Below are 17,551 nucleotides of genomic sequence, written 5' to 3' on the forward strand. Positions count from 1 at the left end.
TGAACAGAGTGTTATTAAAACTTATAAAGCTTTAAAACTGTACAGAAGGGATCCAACCATTGATAATTACATTAATTACAAAAGACTTGATGCTGTTAAGAAAAAGACTATTTCAGAACATAAACGCAATGGTTGGGCTAACATCTGTAATACTTTTAACAGAACTACACCTGTTAGTATTATTTGGAAATACATCAAGTTATTTAAACGAATAAAATGTAATAATAGAACATATAAAGACGAATTTATTGTCCCTCTCTTAGAAAAATTATCTCAAAATGAATGTAGGGTTATTGATAATCTAGAAAGTTATTTTCAAATTAATAATAGTATTCAGAAGTCCAGTTTCCTCATAGAACCCTTTACTTGGAGTGAGTTTTGTACGAGTTTACAATCCAGACGGAACACAACCCCTGGTTTAGATGATTGTCCATACATTTTGATCAAAAACCTAAATCAGTCCGTTCAAAAGAAACTATTAGCTAATCTTAATGCTCTTTGGCACTTAAAAAAAATTCCTGAATCTTGGAAAACACAGTGTGTAATCCCTATACTTAAGCTTGACAAGCCACCTGAAGATCCTAACTCATATCGTCCGATATCATTGTCATCTTGTGTTGGAAAGCTGAATGAAAACATGATAAAGATGCGTCTTGAGTGTTACGTAGAGGCGAACAACATCATTCCACATGTTCAATATGGCTTCCGGAGAGGGCGAAGTTGTGCTGACAGCTTCATCTCTCTCTTGTCAGATCTGAAATATGCCAATAATAATAATAAGTCCAGTGTTTGTGTTTTTCTGGATGTTCAAGGTGCATTTGATAATGTAGACCCTGGCATATTGGTTCAAGTTCTTTCTGACACTGGTATACCAGGTATACTTTGCCATTGGTTATTTAATTTTTTAACAGATAGAACTTTGTATATTAGGCATAATAATATTCTCCATGGTCCCAGAAGGGTCTCCAAGGGTACAATGCAGGGGGCTACATTATCTCCATTGTTGTATAATGTATATACTAGTCAAATTCTTAATTTTGTAAATATAGAAGGTGTACATATTTTACAATTTGCGGATGATCTTGTAATATATTGTACAGACCATATAGTAGATAGAGCTGTTAATAGTATAAATAAGGCTTTAGATCAATTGTACATATATTATAATGACAGGCTGGCTCTACAGATTAACCCCAACAAAAGCAAGGCCATGATTTTTAGTAAAGATTTTCCCTCTAATGGCATACTCTACAATAATCATCCAATATCAGTTGTACCTAACCATAAATTCCTGGGAGTTGTCATTGATAACAAACTTTGTTTTGATTTACATATTAATCACATTATAACTAACTCTCTTAAGGGCTTAAATATAATAAGATGTTTAGCTGGTGTGACTTGGGGTGCAGATCCCAAAGTTTTAAGTATGTTATATAGATCTATAGTCAGAAGCCACTTTGACTACAGTTGTTTAGCCTATTCAAATAGTAGATGTGTAAAAAAACTAGACATAATTCAAAACAAAGCCCTACGAATTATTTCTGGGGCTATGTGTTCAACTCCCATACGAGCTATGGAAGTTGAAACCAAAATAATGCCACTGTGTATTAGAAGACTTCTGCTAATAGAGAGATATTTACTAAAGCTGTTATCTGGTAATGATAATGTTCTCAAAAAAATAGTACATTTTCCTATACAATGTTCGGCCCAGCAGACTTTGGGAGGTGAGCTTTTACGAGGTTATTTCCCAGTTCTGCCTCTCATTGTAATGCAAATAAATGAAGATTTTAAAAATGTAATTAAACAATCAAAGTGGACATGCTACTCATACCCATATTCCTGTATTATATTTGAGACCACTATTGTTACTAAAACAATTTTTAATAATTGTGAATTATTAAGTTTTCTTTCTGACAATAACTACTATACTTTGTATACAGATGGTAGCAAAAGTGAGCTCTTTGTGCGCAGTGCTGTTTATGATCCCCAATCCAAGTTTGGTCAAAGTTTTCTTCTGGACCCTAAATGCAGTATTTTCACTGCAGAGGTATATGCGGCCCTTGAGGCCTTGAAAATAATCGCACATATAAATAGTTGTAATAATTTTTTAATTTTAACAGACAGTTTAAGTATGGTCCAAAGTTTAACCAATCTCAGATTTGACTATAAAAAAAACTATATTTTGTATGATATTAAAAAAAATTTATTTAGTTATGCACAAAAGGGTATACAGGTCTCTTTCATGTGGATTCCATCACATAGGGGCATAACAGGAAATGAGATAGTAGATAAAATTGCACGTGATGGAATCAACATGTTGGATGTTAGCTCCATAGTAAAAGTACCTTTGACCGACTGTTATCAATCTATTGACAACCAGGTCAATAGTTTATGGGTCGAATTTTGGAAACAAGACCAAGAACAAAAGGGTAAATGGTATGGAAATGTTCAAGCAAACCTACCTGTAACACCATGGTATAACAATCTGAAAATGGCCAGTCGGGACTTTATTACGACTATAAACAGACTGCGTTTTGGACACTCCACCGTCCCGTCCCACTTGGCTCGGTTGGGCATAGTGGAGAGCAGCTACTGCACCTTCTGCAATAATTCTGTTGGTGATATCGAACATTTCATATTTATATGCAAGTGTTTTTCATTTGACAGATTGATTCTTGTTAGTGAAATTAGTGACACAGTGCAAAATCAAGTGACAGTGCAAGATCCCTCCCGCCGCCTGAGTGATATGTTAAAAAATAGATCCTATTACGTGCCTCTATATAAATTCATCAAAAATACAGTCGGGAAATTATAATAAACCGAATAAAAATACTTAAGACTTGGCCTAAAGGTCTAGATACCAGGCCATAAACTCCAAAAAAAAAAAAAAAAAAAAGTTGGAGGTAAATCTTGACAATTGATATTTTTTATTATGAGTATTGTCATTTCCAATTTCAGGGCTCATTTAGGGTGAGATCTATAGAGCGCACTTAGACTTTGCTCAGACTTAACTATAACCATTCTTTACTTTTTTAAAGGATAATAAAGAAGGTATTGCATGAAATGAAACATCAATTTCTGTCTTAGCTTGAGCTTAGCTTAATCTCACCGTTAAAATGTCTATAAATATACTAAATCATAGTTTAACCTTAGTGTTTTTCGTAAGTAAAGTCTGAGCAAAGTCCAAGTGCGCACTATAGATCTCACTTAGAGTGAACTATGATTTAGTATATTTATAGACATTTTAACGGTGAGATTAAGCTAAGCTCAAGCTAAGACAGAAATTGATGTTTCATTTCATGCAATACCTTCTTTATTATCCTTTAAAAAAGTAAGGAATGGTTATAGTTAAGTCTGAGCAAAGTCTAAGTGCGCTCTATAGATCTCACGGCTCACCCTTAGACGTCAGTAAAATAAAAATATTACTTCGTAATGTTTTCAAACTCTTTAGAATTTAAGTTATGTTAAAATATTTATTGTAATTATGCAAATTAGTATAATAAGATTAACAAATAGTTTATTAGTTTCCAAACCAAAAGTCATGGCTGTGCGACAGTCAAGTGATTTGGTAAAATTCAAAGAATGTTTAAAGCAAGCAAAAGATGTTGTGATACTTTCTGGTGCCGGTATAAGTGCCGAATCTGGTATACCAACATTTCGTGGAGCTGGTGGTTTCTGGAGAAAATACCAGGCATCCTCATTGGCGACTCCAGAAGCCTTTCAAACTAGTCCAAGTTTGGTTTGGGAATTTTACCACTACAGGCGAGAAGTCGCTGCGAAAGCTCAACCTAACAATGTGTGTGTTGTACTCGTTGGTAATTTAATATTAAATTAATAATTGATGATTGTATAGTCTTGAATTACCTGAAATCAAAGTTTTACGTTTTTAAGGTGATCTAAACAAATCGGTAGCATTGTTTGAATTTTCTAGATTTACACCTTGTTATTGCAGACATTACTATATATCTATACTATCCAGAGACGTTTACACCACTTTGAATATTTTATATTCATGGAGAAAACATGTGTAAACTTAATATATATACACATGTTTTTCCCAAATAGAATATTGTCTACTGCATTAGTATAATGGAAAATTCTTTGCAGGGTCATATGGCAATTGCTAAGTATGAATCAAACCATAGTTCAGATAAAAATGTTACCATTATTACACAAAATGTTGATGGTTTGCATGCAAGAGCTGGCACAAAAAATCTTATAGAGTTACATGGTAACCTATATAAAACACGCTGTACAAAATGTAAAGAAGTTCTTGTGAACTTTGATAGCCCTATATGTGAGGTAAGTTCTAAACAACCGTTACTTTTAATATCACTAAGAATCAATATAAAAATAAAACTATGATAATAAAATAATATGTTTCTTCTATGTTATAGGAGGGAAATGGGCAGGAGGCTCACCTAATGCTAAGTGATACCGCTGCCCATGTACACTCATATTCCCAGAAAGCTTGCAAGTGTGTTTGCCGGCCTCTTAAGTATTGGCACCCTAAGTTGATTTGGTTCCAAAATACTTCAGTGGGCAGCTCAAAACTCAAACTCAAACCCCAGGACCCTCCTACCTCTTGTTGTTCTCAATAGGTTAATATTATTTCTTGAAAGTCAAAATCATTCATCACAAATTTTCTCAATACAACCACCCATTGTAATAAAAAAAATGCATTTTTGTGAATCTTATAGAGTATTAATTAAAAACATATAATTTTATATTTTTGACAGGTATTAGCTGGTCGTGGAGCTCCAGATTCAAATGTAGTGGGTTCTGATATACCTGTTAAATCATTACCGCATTGCAAGAAAAGTAACTGTGGAGGTCTACTTAGACCTCACATTGTGTGGTTTGGTGAAGGCCTGGAATCTGCTGTGCTAAAGAAAGCTGGTAATTTTACTTTCTAAGACTTTCTGATCTTAATTCTACATACACTAAAATTTATTGAATTTGCTTTAGGTGCTCTATGCCTTAGAAATTATTTACATGTGTAAATAATTATAGCTCATGCCCATTTATAAGAGTTGATTTTAAAAGTTGCCATATTTCTAAAATTATCAAATAATTCAATAAAAATATAAAACCTTTTTGGGGTTGATTCCAGTTCAATCAATACTATAAACAGGTTAAGCGGAACGCTTGTGTAATTACTTAAAATAATAAATGTGTTTTTTAAGTATTGCTTATATGCTTTTCAGAACAAGCTATGGAAAGATGTGATGTCTGTCTTGTTGTTGGCACATCATCGGTTGTATACCCAGCGGCTATGTTTGCCCCTCAAGCAGCAGCTAGAGGTGCCGTAATAGCTGAATTTAATATAGAAACAACTCCAGCCACACCCGATTTTCATTATTATTTTGAGGGACCCTGTGGAACAACTCTGCCTAAAGCTTTAGAGGATTGATTGTTGCTATGTTTTTATTTATTTCTAACAGAAAAAAATTGGTGATTGTTAATTAAGTCTGTTTATATTGTATATATGTATAGATAAGTATAAGTAATTTAATAAATGTTTTGTTGAATATGTTTTTATTGAAGTAACAAATTACTAGGTATCTAAGCAAAGGAGAATTTGAATATAGGGTTGAGCATAGAACATAATAAATTGGTAAGAAACGATAATTTCGTTAAAATCTTTATTAAAAGGCAGATAATATTTTAAACGCCATTTTTGATCATCTAAGTTTGTAAGCTGTTTGTAATCCTAGTGGCGATGTATGTAGGTAAAAACTAAATAGTAACTATCTACTATAATAATAATATATGTTGATCGTAAAGGGGTGAAAATTAGGGGTTGTATTATTTATTGCTGTATCATAAAAAAAAATGTGTGGTGGACGGACACCCCTTATCACTGAGGGGTTTGAAAGATAGTAGCCGATTCTCAGACTTCTGAATATGCATAAAAAAATTCATAAGAATCAGTCGAGCTGTTTCGGAGGAGTGTGGGAACGAACATTGTGACACGAGAATTTTATATATACATACCTATATATCGCCTCGTTTGATCCTGAGGAAATTATATTTCTGATATAAAAATTATAGCTATTGTGCCTCCTTCCTTAAATCTTTATAGATACCTACCGTATATAAAATAAAGTCGTGTTAGTTACACTGTTATAACTCAAAAACGGCTGAACCGATTTGTTAAAAATTGGTGGGGAGGTAGCTTAGAACCCAGAGACGGACATAGGATACTTTTATCCTGTGGGGCATGATATAAAACGAAAAATGGTTAAGTGTGATTGCAAATTTGACAATTTGTAGTTGATCGGTTGATGTGTTTATTTTCGTTTGTAACAATGTCGCTACCAAGACGATCGAATGTTCCACGGCAAAGCCGTAATGAAACTAGGTTTCGAAACATTGCGAACGAATAGACTAAAGAAAAACAAGGAATTTCACGTGAAGGGCGCCGCGTTAGTATGGCTCTACTTCGTGTTTCTCAATCACAAGAGCAAAGAGAGACAGCTCGCAAAACGGCTTGGTTGGCCATGCGAAATCGTCGAGTAATGCTCAGAGATTGTTTTGGACGCACAAGAAGAAATTTTACACGTACTGATTTGAATCGAGTAGAGTTTCGAAACGATTGCAGGACTGGTTACTGCTTACTAGAGTTCGCATTGGGCCAATAGACGTTTGCGAATATTGTGGCGCATTGAAGTTTCCCGGATTTTATCGTGCTGTATGTGAATAACTCAATTTACTAGAAAACGATACCCATTGTTCTACGACTATCGTCAATTATTTCTGCATCTCCAAGTCAGATACGCGCATTATTTGCTATTATCATTTCGACATGCTTTCCATCGAGCCAATCTAACCTGTGGCACAAATACAAGGATAATATCTCAGAAGATGTTTCACATCAAATTCATGTCAGTTCAAGAAATCCCGATCTTGAGATGAATGAGACATTATCGGGCTTTTGCTCTTGATCGTAGACATGTGTTAGCAATGTGTTGTTGTTTTATTTAATAGGAGGCAAACGGGCAGGTAGCTCACCTTATGTTACGTGATACCGCCGCCCATGAACACTCACATTGGCTCGCAAGTGCGTTGCCGGCCTTTTAAGAATTGGCACGCTCTTTGCGGTAGTTTATTAGTCAGGTTAGGAATGCCTGCGCCAAATTGTATAATGAATGACGCATTTCGCGAGCGTTGGAACGGGAACGTGAATAGGTACGATCACCAGGAATTAGTAGATCAAAGTAAACCCCTGTCAAATCCCCATTCAACGGAAGTTTTTGATACATTAATAAAGGCAATTGATCATGGAAATGGTCGATTATATTTCCTAGATGACTCTGGTAGAACTGGTAAGACATTCCTGATATCAGTAGTTTAAGCCACTGTTCGAGTGAGATCCAACAGTGTGTTGTAGTCGCTTCTTCTGGAATAGCAGCAGTTAGAAGGATGCTGTGCGGCTCATTCAGCATTAAAGTTGCCATTCAATCTTCAAACAATTAAACCAATATGTAATATTGTAAAACACTCCGCAATGGCCAAGTTTTTATCAGCGTCGATTATCATCATCTGTGACGAACGCACAATGGCGCATAAACGTGCATTGAAAGCACTTAACAGGACATTGAAAGATCTACACAATGGCTCAAGATGTTTTGGAGGCGCATTGACTCTACTGTCTGGTGATTTCCGCCAAACACTGCCAGTAATTCCAAGATCAACTGCTGCCGACGAAATAAACACTTGCCTCAAATCATCGAATTTATGGCGCTATGTAAAGAAACTTCAGCTGACAATCAATAAACATGAGAGTTTCAATGCTGAACAATTGCTAATTTCTCTGAGCAATTGCTGACTATCGGTAAAGGTCGGCGAATCGAACGGATTGCTTTCATTTCAAGGAATCAAAAATACTCTTACATCTGATTTTTGAATTGAAAAGAAACTTGAAACATCCCATAGGATCAGAGCAGAACCTGAACAACGATTGCAAGAGAAATATCACTTTAAACCTATAAATAGATACTACTTATACGACTTAATGAAAATATACTTAACGTAATAAAAAGTTATTATCAACAAAAACTGGTATTGTATACGAAACGTTTATACAATTTATACAATTTATTCATCTTAGAAACCTACACAGTATTGGAGGAAGGATTAACACGACACAACACATAAGTATTAGAAGCAAAAGTGGAACATCTACTTTTACTCTCACGTCTGAATAAGTGCCTGAAATGTGTGCGGAAGTAATAATGTTTATAAAAAGTGTTTAATGTGACTGCTTAATTTTATTGGTACATTCCAAGCAGTAAACGCGTCTGTTGTGTTTCAGACGCACATCGTAAACACTTCATTAGAAGTTACAATCATTTACAAGATAAATCAATGACACATAATATGTTTGTCTATTATTATTTGAATCAAGTAATTTTTAATATAATATGGAAAGGGTAAAACACGCTGAAAATTCTGAGCCATAACCAATATTGTGACATCTTGATGCGGCTTACATACAGCCTACACCGAGCGGCCCTTTCCTACCGTTCGAGCAAATATTATATTAATTTATTTAATACACTCATGAAAATATATAAATCTATTGCACTTGTGCTGCCTTACTTACCTTCCTATCTTTGTGCTCTTAATTACCAAATGTCAGATATATCCTGCCTTTACCAACATCGGGATCAATTTACGGTTAACGCAAATTATAACTTGGGACAACACAGTTGGTAATTGCCCTTCAGCCTGTGTAAGGTAGCAAGACTCTTCGTTTACAAAGGACATGACAACTATTTTGTGTTATACTTATACTCTATTTAGATAGTTTACTGTACTTACGATAGTACAATGGATGATTTTCTCAACGAGTGGAAATTTTCGATAGGCTCGTCTTGGCCCTCATATACGAGTATTTGTTACATTGATAGTTTAGTGTCATAAAAAAGTATGTTTTGGCAGGAACATTTTCCTGCCAAAAGTCGCAGATTTTTGGGTATTTATTGTTTTATTTTTGATATGACCTTTCCATTTTTACCTTTTATGATGACAGCGAACAAAGTTGTGGCTGAAATGGAGATTGAGAAAGATTTTATATTCAGATTTTTCGTAAAAAAAAATCTCCTAATTAGGCCAATAATAACAACATCAGTCAGATTAAAATTGACTCTCTTTATATAAGATTGAACATTTTTTTTTTTAATTCATATTAACACAACTAATACTAATATTAAGGAATGCAAACTAACCAGTTATTGTATGGATTAATAAAGCTTTAATAATAATATAAGATTACAGCAACAGTACAGGCAATATCGCAGTTGTAGTAGTAGGCCTTTACAAGATCCTCTAAAGACCCTGAAAGGAGCTGTAGAATATCGTCATTAAACATTTAAATGCAAGGCATATACCAATATCCAGCAAGTCAAAAAATACGAAGCGCTCTCTTTAACTTTCTTGATACATTGCGCTTTATATGTTGTTCAAATGGATTAAATAGGTAAAAGGAGCATTGTATAATACATCATTTTATCATCTCGTTGTGACGAAAGCAAAACATTTTACTGTTTAATGCAGAAGTCAGTCGTATTTTGTCGCAGACAGTCGTTAGTTCGCGTTTGGTTTATTTTAAAATGTATTCCCTTCGCGTAATAAACTAAAATAGTGTTTGTGATTTGTATGCTATATTCTGTGAGTATTTTTTGTTACTAATATTGGGTGTTTGTTACTTATTGTTAAAAGTTGACATTTGAACTTTGATGACCTGATAACAAAAATTTTAAACATTCTGGAAGTGAAAACAGTAGATAAGCATTTATAATGAGAGACAGTTAAATTGGTAGTTTTTGAGGAATTCATAAAGTTTATTATAGATTATGTCATAATTGAAAATAAATATATGCCAAAATTCTTATTATATTTTTATCCATATGCTAGCTGCCTTAATATGATGTTTGTACCTTACTATGTTGTTTTGACCTTTTAGGTAGGAACATTTTGCTAAGAGACTTTTGCTTTTCCGGAATAAAAACCTAAGTACTAAATAAAACTAAATTTTTCATTTTTTTAATATTTTTCTTTCGAGAAAATTCTTCCTTATCGTTTAAGGAATAATAAAACAAATAGTCGAATCGCCCGTCTTACAAACACAATTTTGTGTCTGTTTCTCTAATTCTTCATTAAATACAGGTGATTGACCTTTCAACACCAATACAGTGTGATCCATGATAACATAATAAATGAATAAAGAGGCCATGACGATAAACCCCTATTCACGCGAGTTTCGGGATCATTATTCTACGAAATTAACGCGTTTTTTTTAACTCTTTTTAAAGCAAAAAACAGAGAAAAATAAACTAGTAGGTACTATTTTGATATGTAACTTGTTAAATATAATATATTGATTTAGACAAAAATATTTATTTTAAATTTAAAAAAAAACAAAATACGTTTTTAATGGTACCAGATCCTTACATATTATAAATGGCAGTCTCTCTGCCGTGTTTGTCTTTATGTATGAACGCGATAAACTCATAAACTACTAAACATTTTTGTACATATTTGAGTGATTCTAAATATTTTCAAATTTTGTTGAAGAGATCGAAATTTTTATTGCCGAAATACATTAATTCAACACGAGCGTTGCTGCGGATTGTTGTTGTTGAATTGAGTATCTAATAGAATATTCCTGCCTTGATTACAAAGAAGAAAAAATAAAAAACCTTGAACCTTCAGGTACAGACTTGACGTAAACAGAAACAAGGACATAAGACACTTAAAACGCATTTACAAAAACAGCATGTCACCGCTTGTTCGCATCATAATAGATTAAAAGTTAGCAGTTTGTTACAAAAATAGACATAATTTAGTTTGTAATAGTCGTTTCCTATACAGTCCGTATAGGAACTGACTATGACTGAGGGAGCGTTCAAGTATTACGTCACGCAATTTTTGGAGATTATTGACCCCCCCCCCGTGTAACGCGCCGTAACGTTTTTCTGTACCCAAGTACAGTACTACCACCTAGTGACTCTTTATACCTATAAGTTACCATTATGTGGTGTAACGTACTGGATAGTCAATATTAACAATAACGCGTACTTCAAACCCCGCCCCGCATCGTAACGTTTTACAAAAGGACCCCCCCTCCAAAATTCGTTACGTAACACTTGAACGCTCCCTGACTACACACTGCAGAATAATATCAAAAAAGTCAAAATCATTTATTAATTTAGGTAACACAATGTACACTTGTAAACGTCAATAAAGAAATACATAATAAATGCTAAATGCTTCTAATTTTACAAATTGTAGTCATCGAAAAGTATGGAGTTCGCAAAAATTTCGCCATATTTTGTTCTCATTTATTATATTAAAAAAAAGAAATCCAAATTAATATGCCTCCGTGCTAGGACACCGAATAATCCAACAGTCTAAAGGAACCTTCTCAGCCCGTGATACTTCAGTCTATCTACATCCATCACCAAACCAGGCTACACATTTGAGTTGCAGTGCCGGAGTATCAAAGGATAATTCCTTCGATGGATTTCGTCGATTGTGTATTAAATGCGCTTTAAGTACTGTATTATGTTATATTATATTTGTTCTTATCGTCAACGCGTAGGTTTACGCTATTGCGGTATACCAACTTACCTAGTATCTAAGAGTAACGGGAAAATTGGAAGCCTGACTCTAAACGCGCGAAGTCGCAATCCATGTTTTACAATGTATTCGTTGTTATGTATAGTATAAACACTGTTATTTATTCAGAAATACATCAGCGATGTAGGTAATATCATCTCATTGAAGTACTTTACTAATATGTATTTGAATTTAATTTTACTTAGGGTCCTTCAAGAAAAGAGCGTACCAATTCTTAAAAGGCCGGAAACGCACTTACGAGCCTTCTGGCAATGTGAGTGTCTATGGGCAGCGGTATCACTTAACATCAGATGAGCCTCCTGCCTCTATGCCTCCTGTTACATAAAAAAAACCTTGTATGCTTCAGAAAAAGTAGAAATCGATAAATATGGGATTTATTATGTGAACAAGAACTAACACTTAAATTATTTTAATTCTCTAGTGTGAGCCTCAGTCAAATAACGCCGAAATCTGTAAGTCCCATGCTATGTACCTAGCTTTATTCATGACGTACACTTCTCACAATAAATAAATTGATTCCTATAATGGCGTTTTTTAAGTTTAAAGTGGTAAATTGTATTTTTAGCTATTTTTACTAGTGTACCTACTGTTATAGATATATTTCTTAATATTCTTATAGATGGCAAAAGAAAAATATGTCACTATATGCAAATATAGTCGACTCCCTATAATTTGAAACTCAAGGGACCACATATAAATTTCAAATAACTAAAAGTTAAAAATAACATGGGTTTAAATAATCAAATATATGAGGTGTATTTAATCAAAATTCGTGACTTATTATTCCTATATTATTATGTATTCACAAATTTTTATATCGAAAAGAAATTTATTTATAAAAGCTTGCCAACGCTCGGCACACAGATAAATTGAAAAATTTAAATTTTTAATGTGACAAACACTTATAGGCAAACATAACATATAAGAAATAATAAAAAGAAATTAAGCAAAACAATATCTAATATAATTTATATAAAAATTAAACAAAAATCGATCTTAAAGTGTGAGGGGAGCAACTATTGATATCCAAACCCAGCTCGTTTAACAGAAAGCTCATTCTGGACATCGGTGAATTTAAAAAGAAATCCGTAATCTTTTTTTGACTTAGCGCCTTTAGTCTATCATTGTCCAAAGAATAAAAAAAAACACAATTTAAAGGTCGGTGCATGATAAACACTTATTATAGAGAGTAGGGAAGCCCCGATTACAAATTATCACATTTTTGCGAGCAAGATACTATTCCGTCACCTTAAAATTACGGAGAAGACCAATTTACATTGATTTAATTCAATTTATCGTGTATTTTGTAGTGACCGGAAAAAAATATAAATTATTGAGAGATTCAAATTGACGAGTGTCAAATTATCGAGAGTCGACTGTATATACATAATCGTATCGACCGCATTCTCAAATGTAAAAGTTTGTTTTGTTGTCTGACGCCTAATGACCTTACTTGTTCAGGTTTCCACTCAAATTACAATATCATATTAAATTGTCGATTATTATCTATAATATAAAAATGAATCCCAAAATGTGTTGGTAAGCGCATAACTCAACAACGCCTGGCCCAATGTGGCCAATTCTTTTTTTATAATATTCCTTGAAGTACGAGGATGGTTCTTACGGAGAGAAAAATTAAAAAAAAATAGTCTAAAAACAACACTTTTCTATATTTCCATACAAAATATTCGTAATAATATGAAATCAAAGTCAATTTGAACTTTAAAACTATATCATAAAGTTCAAGTGTTAGTGGAGGGGTTCCGGGAAGGTAAATTTTATATTTTTTGACATAATGTATTTGTTATCTTATCAACTTTCTTTTTTTTATCTTACTAGCTAGACCGGTGTCCCGAATAGCAGAATCAGTATTTAAAAAAAATAAAGAATCGACTGGTAGGCGGTACGATGTTCGCCAGGCCAGCTAGTTGTAAATAAAAACAGATCAAGTCTTGTTATTTATATATCGCTACTAGTTATACCCAGAGAAATATAAATCAAAACCATTCATATGAGTGCAGCTAGTAAATGCAAAGCATATACTTTATCCATATTATTACAAGCTTCTTGTTCTTTAAGTAGACTTATATAATATTTATTTATTTACACTTCGTTACATTTATAGAAAAACAAATAACATAATACATAAAAATTATAAGGGATGCAACGGCCTTATCGCTAACAAGCGATCTCTTCCAGGCAACCCTATTAAGGAATAAAACTATAACAAGAAATATGATAGGTAAAGTGCAAGAACCAAAGAAAAAGAATAACCGAATCTTATAAAAACCAACCTTAATCTAAGCAGCTAATCTCACGGATTCATGAAATGCGATATTTCTTATATATATTTTAGATATAATATATTAGTTATTAGGTTGCGGGTTGTAGTACCGTTCTTCTTGAACTAAGCATATTCTTCAAATTCATGCGATTGCAATACTTATCAGGAAGAACTGCTTTTGTTTTAACCGGTTTGAACCGGTTTTTGTTTTACTTGATGTAATAAAAATAAATTTAATATTTTTCCGCCAGTTCATCAAAAAATCATACCACATTTCGTTTTGAGTTTTATCTACTAAAATATATTAATTTTTATTAAAAAGATTTATAGTAAGTAACCATGAAAGCCGGAACAAGCTGGCTCGCACTCACTTCATAAGAGTTATAGGTTTTCCTACTACACTTGTGGCCCCGAAACCTTCTAAACTTTTATTTAACTTGATCTTAAGTTTATGAACAAATTGCCCGCTACTTCACATTTAATAACGTACAAGTACAAACATTAGTAATTATCTTCCATATGAGTGTCTAATCGTTACATATGTCCTAAACGATAACGTATTTAATTAACAGATACATACTAAATATATATAATTATAGCAGCCTGACAGCCTGAAGCTTTGTTCTAAATTTTAAAATCGGCCCAGTAGTTTTTAATTTTATAATATTAGTATAAATGATTATGTTTATTAGTAAGCTTTGTTCTAAATTTTAAAATCGGCCCAGTAGTTTTTAATTTTATAATATTAGTATAAATGATTATATTTATTAGTAAGCTTAGTTCTAAATTTTAAAATCGGCCCAGTAGTTTTTAATTTTATAATATTAGTATAAATGATTATGTTTATTAGTAATCATAACAATCAAATATACAGAATTTACAATTTTCTTAACCTACATAGTAGAAATAAAATAATTTTTTTTTTTTTTTAAATTAAAACAAATTTAAAAAGTTTGGTCCCTGTGGCAGTGTACAGATACTTATTCGTTGAGCGAGGAATGCACCAGCTCTGGAGTCACCAGCACTTTCTACCAGGCGCGAACTTAAGTCTTAAATTAGCGCCTGTAGACTTGATCCCCACGGCCCAAGAGTCTCTACTCCAAAGGGAACAAAGTTGGAGGAAAGACTTATATTTGAGCCGTTTATTTATTTCCGCCTGCTCTGCGGCCGCCCCAGCCTTTCCGCTTGTCTGGGGCAAACGTGTCCACACAAGTAGCATCCCATACCAAAGCCCGTCCCATCTTGCAAGGGATCAACGGCATCCCATCGGGCCGCTTGCCATCGTCTTTTGCGATGTCTGTTGCCTCCAAAATGTCTGGATCGTTGACAGAGGCAAGAGAGCGGCGTGAAAAACGACCTGCACTCTTTTGGCAATGGAGGTCATGGTGTCCAAGGCTACTTACTTATTTGTTAGTATAGATTATATTTGAAGATTAGATTAACTGATATAAAAATCTTTGCCTTACTCTAAAATCTCTTTTAAACGCAATGCAAACTCTAGAACGAAAAATAATTCAGTAAAACACGGTAATAAATGGTTGAGTTTATATGTAAATGGGGTAAGATCTATACTTGAAATAAATACCATAATACTGAACTAACCATCCACTAATAAGAAGTACGGGGTTATTTCTAACCAAAATTGGTATCAAAATTAACCAGTTTCAGTTTAGTTCAGAATTATATTTATCATTGAAATAGCCAAGCATTGCTCGCACATTAAGAGCTATTGTGATTCAATTGCAATTGATAAAACTGAACCACGATAAGACGTGATAAAGTTCGTACTATTTGGCGAATGGCCAGGTACAAAAATACAAAAGCTGTCTCGTCCCGCCGGGACATTGCGAATGCTACTATTGATATTAGGTCACGCATTTAGCTAAATGCCATACGTAAGGTGAACAGTCTGGAATTTGATTTAGCTGCAACCTTGACAAGTTTTGTTGTATTTTGTATTGTATGGTTTGTTCTGAGCTATCTGCTTAGTGTATGTGGAATATAGCTACACCGTTCGTGTGACCGAAGTCCCATTTTATAACTTTGCAGTCAATTCTATTTTTTTAAAGCATGTATTAATAAAAACTAGTTTAAAACAATAGTACCATAGCGCTACAACCCACAAAGGTTTTGCAGATTGGATCCATTTATTTGATCATTTTTATAGAAAAGTAGGTGATCAGCCTTCTATGTCTGATATCGTATTTTTTTGGATTTGAGACACCCCGGATTCCTCGCAATGTTTGCCTTTACAGAAGCAAATGTTTATTGCGCAGATATAAATAAAATCCAAGTGATTCGAATGCAGGACCTTAGGATTGTATCGCACACTTAAGCTAGTACTAACACTACTCGCTGTTAGAAACAACAGTAAAACATTTTCTTATTTTTTTTTGTATTTTTTTTTTAATGAAGATAATAAGATAATAAATCAAAAGATATTTTAAGACAACTTATAAACATGAAGTATAAGGGCCTTAAGTATGTTGGTGTGTTAAGAATTAAATCAAAGAGTATTGTGCATTTTCATTAGTGCAAACTGGTATATGAAAGGAAGGTTGTAGCTATGTTTGAGTACAAAAGCACAATGACCTTAACCTTTAGTTTTGCGATCGATAATCAGGGCCTAATACAATTAATTCAGTAAAGGTGAGGGATTCCATATATTTTGATTTTTATGAAAGCCTATATCGAAACTGAGCCTATATTGAGTAGTTGGCCAAGTGAATTGAGCGTGCGACTCTGAGGTAGTAGATTCGATCCCCGGCTGTGCACTAATGGACTTTCTCTCTATCTGCGCATTTAACATTCGTTCGAACGAAAAAGTTGACGGCATGTGTCAGGCACAAAAGGCTGATCACTTGTTTATTAGATTGACAAATTATCATGGAACAGATACAGAAATCTGAGGCCCAGACCTAAAAATTTTGTAGCGCCACTGATTTATTTTCATTTTATATCGAAACATTTTATGCAAATAAGCAATACAATTTTTGTTTTGTTTGGTTTAAGCCATCGTTGTTACTATAAATACGTATACATTTTTTCCAACATTGTCTTACATGAATGAAGGCATTTCATACCATTAATACTAGAAAGTCTTGAACGACTGTCCCATGCCCTAAGCAAGGCTACAAAAACTGTATGTATATCTTTATTTTCAGGTACAGCATTAACAATGTTTCGAAGTGAGGAGATGGTGCTGTGTCAGCTCTTCGTGCAGCCGGAAGCTGCTTACGTGTCTATGTATGAGCTGGGGGAAGCTGGCATCGCTCAGTTCAGAGATGTAAGTTTATAATTGCGTTGAAATATAAATTTATTATATGTTTTACGTAAAAAAAATACCATAGTAGTTTTGAAGCTTGTTAACAATTTATCAAATTTATAACAATTTAATAGTAAAAATTAAAATCTGCACGGCATAAAACCAGTGTATCACGAGTTCCTCGTTTTGAATTCAAGAAAATTTGAAGAAAAACTCATCTCTTACCTACTCACATTTTATTAATATTAAAACTTTCTAAAAATTATATTTATTTATTTTATTTTGTTTATTAACACTTCGTTGCATAAAAATGTAACACAATTAAGTGAAAAGGAGGGTAACTGGCGACCTTATCG

At 33.5% G+C, this 17,551-nt stretch overlaps 2 protein-coding genes across 2 annotated transcripts in view; both read left to right on the plus strand.

Annotated features, from left to right (window-relative positions):
• Nucleotides 1-3,395: 3,395 nt before the first annotated feature.
• LOC125053329 (NAD-dependent protein deacylase-like) lies at nt 3,396-5,533 on the plus strand. The gene is made up of 4 exons (XM_047654648.1): nt 3,396-3,796; nt 4,108-4,302; nt 4,740-4,899; nt 5,208-5,533. The coding sequence occupies exons 1-4, from the start codon at nt 3,485-3,487 to the stop codon at nt 5,411-5,413; spliced, it is 873 nt and encodes a 290-aa protein (XP_047510604.1). The 5' UTR covers nt 3,396-3,484; the 3' UTR covers nt 5,414-5,533.
• Nucleotides 5,534-9,550: 4,017 nt separating this feature from the next.
• Nucleotides 9,551-17,551, plus strand: part of LOC125052902 (V-type proton ATPase 116 kDa subunit a 1-like) — a 44,859-nt gene continuing 36,858 nt past the window's right edge. The window contains exons 1-2 of the mRNA XM_047653973.1: nt 9,551-9,675; nt 17,095-17,216. Coding sequence (XP_047509929.1) covers nt 17,109-17,216 — 108 coding nt within the window. The 5' untranslated portion in view covers nt 9,551-9,675; nt 17,095-17,108. The remainder of the gene's footprint in view (nt 9,676-17,094; nt 17,217-17,551) is intronic.

This window comes from Pieris napi, chromosome 10, assembly GCF_905475465.1.
Source record: "Pieris napi chromosome 10, ilPieNapi1.2, whole genome shotgun sequence".
In the NCBI taxonomy this organism is placed as follows: Eukaryota; Metazoa; Arthropoda; class Insecta; order Lepidoptera; family Pieridae; genus Pieris; species Pieris napi.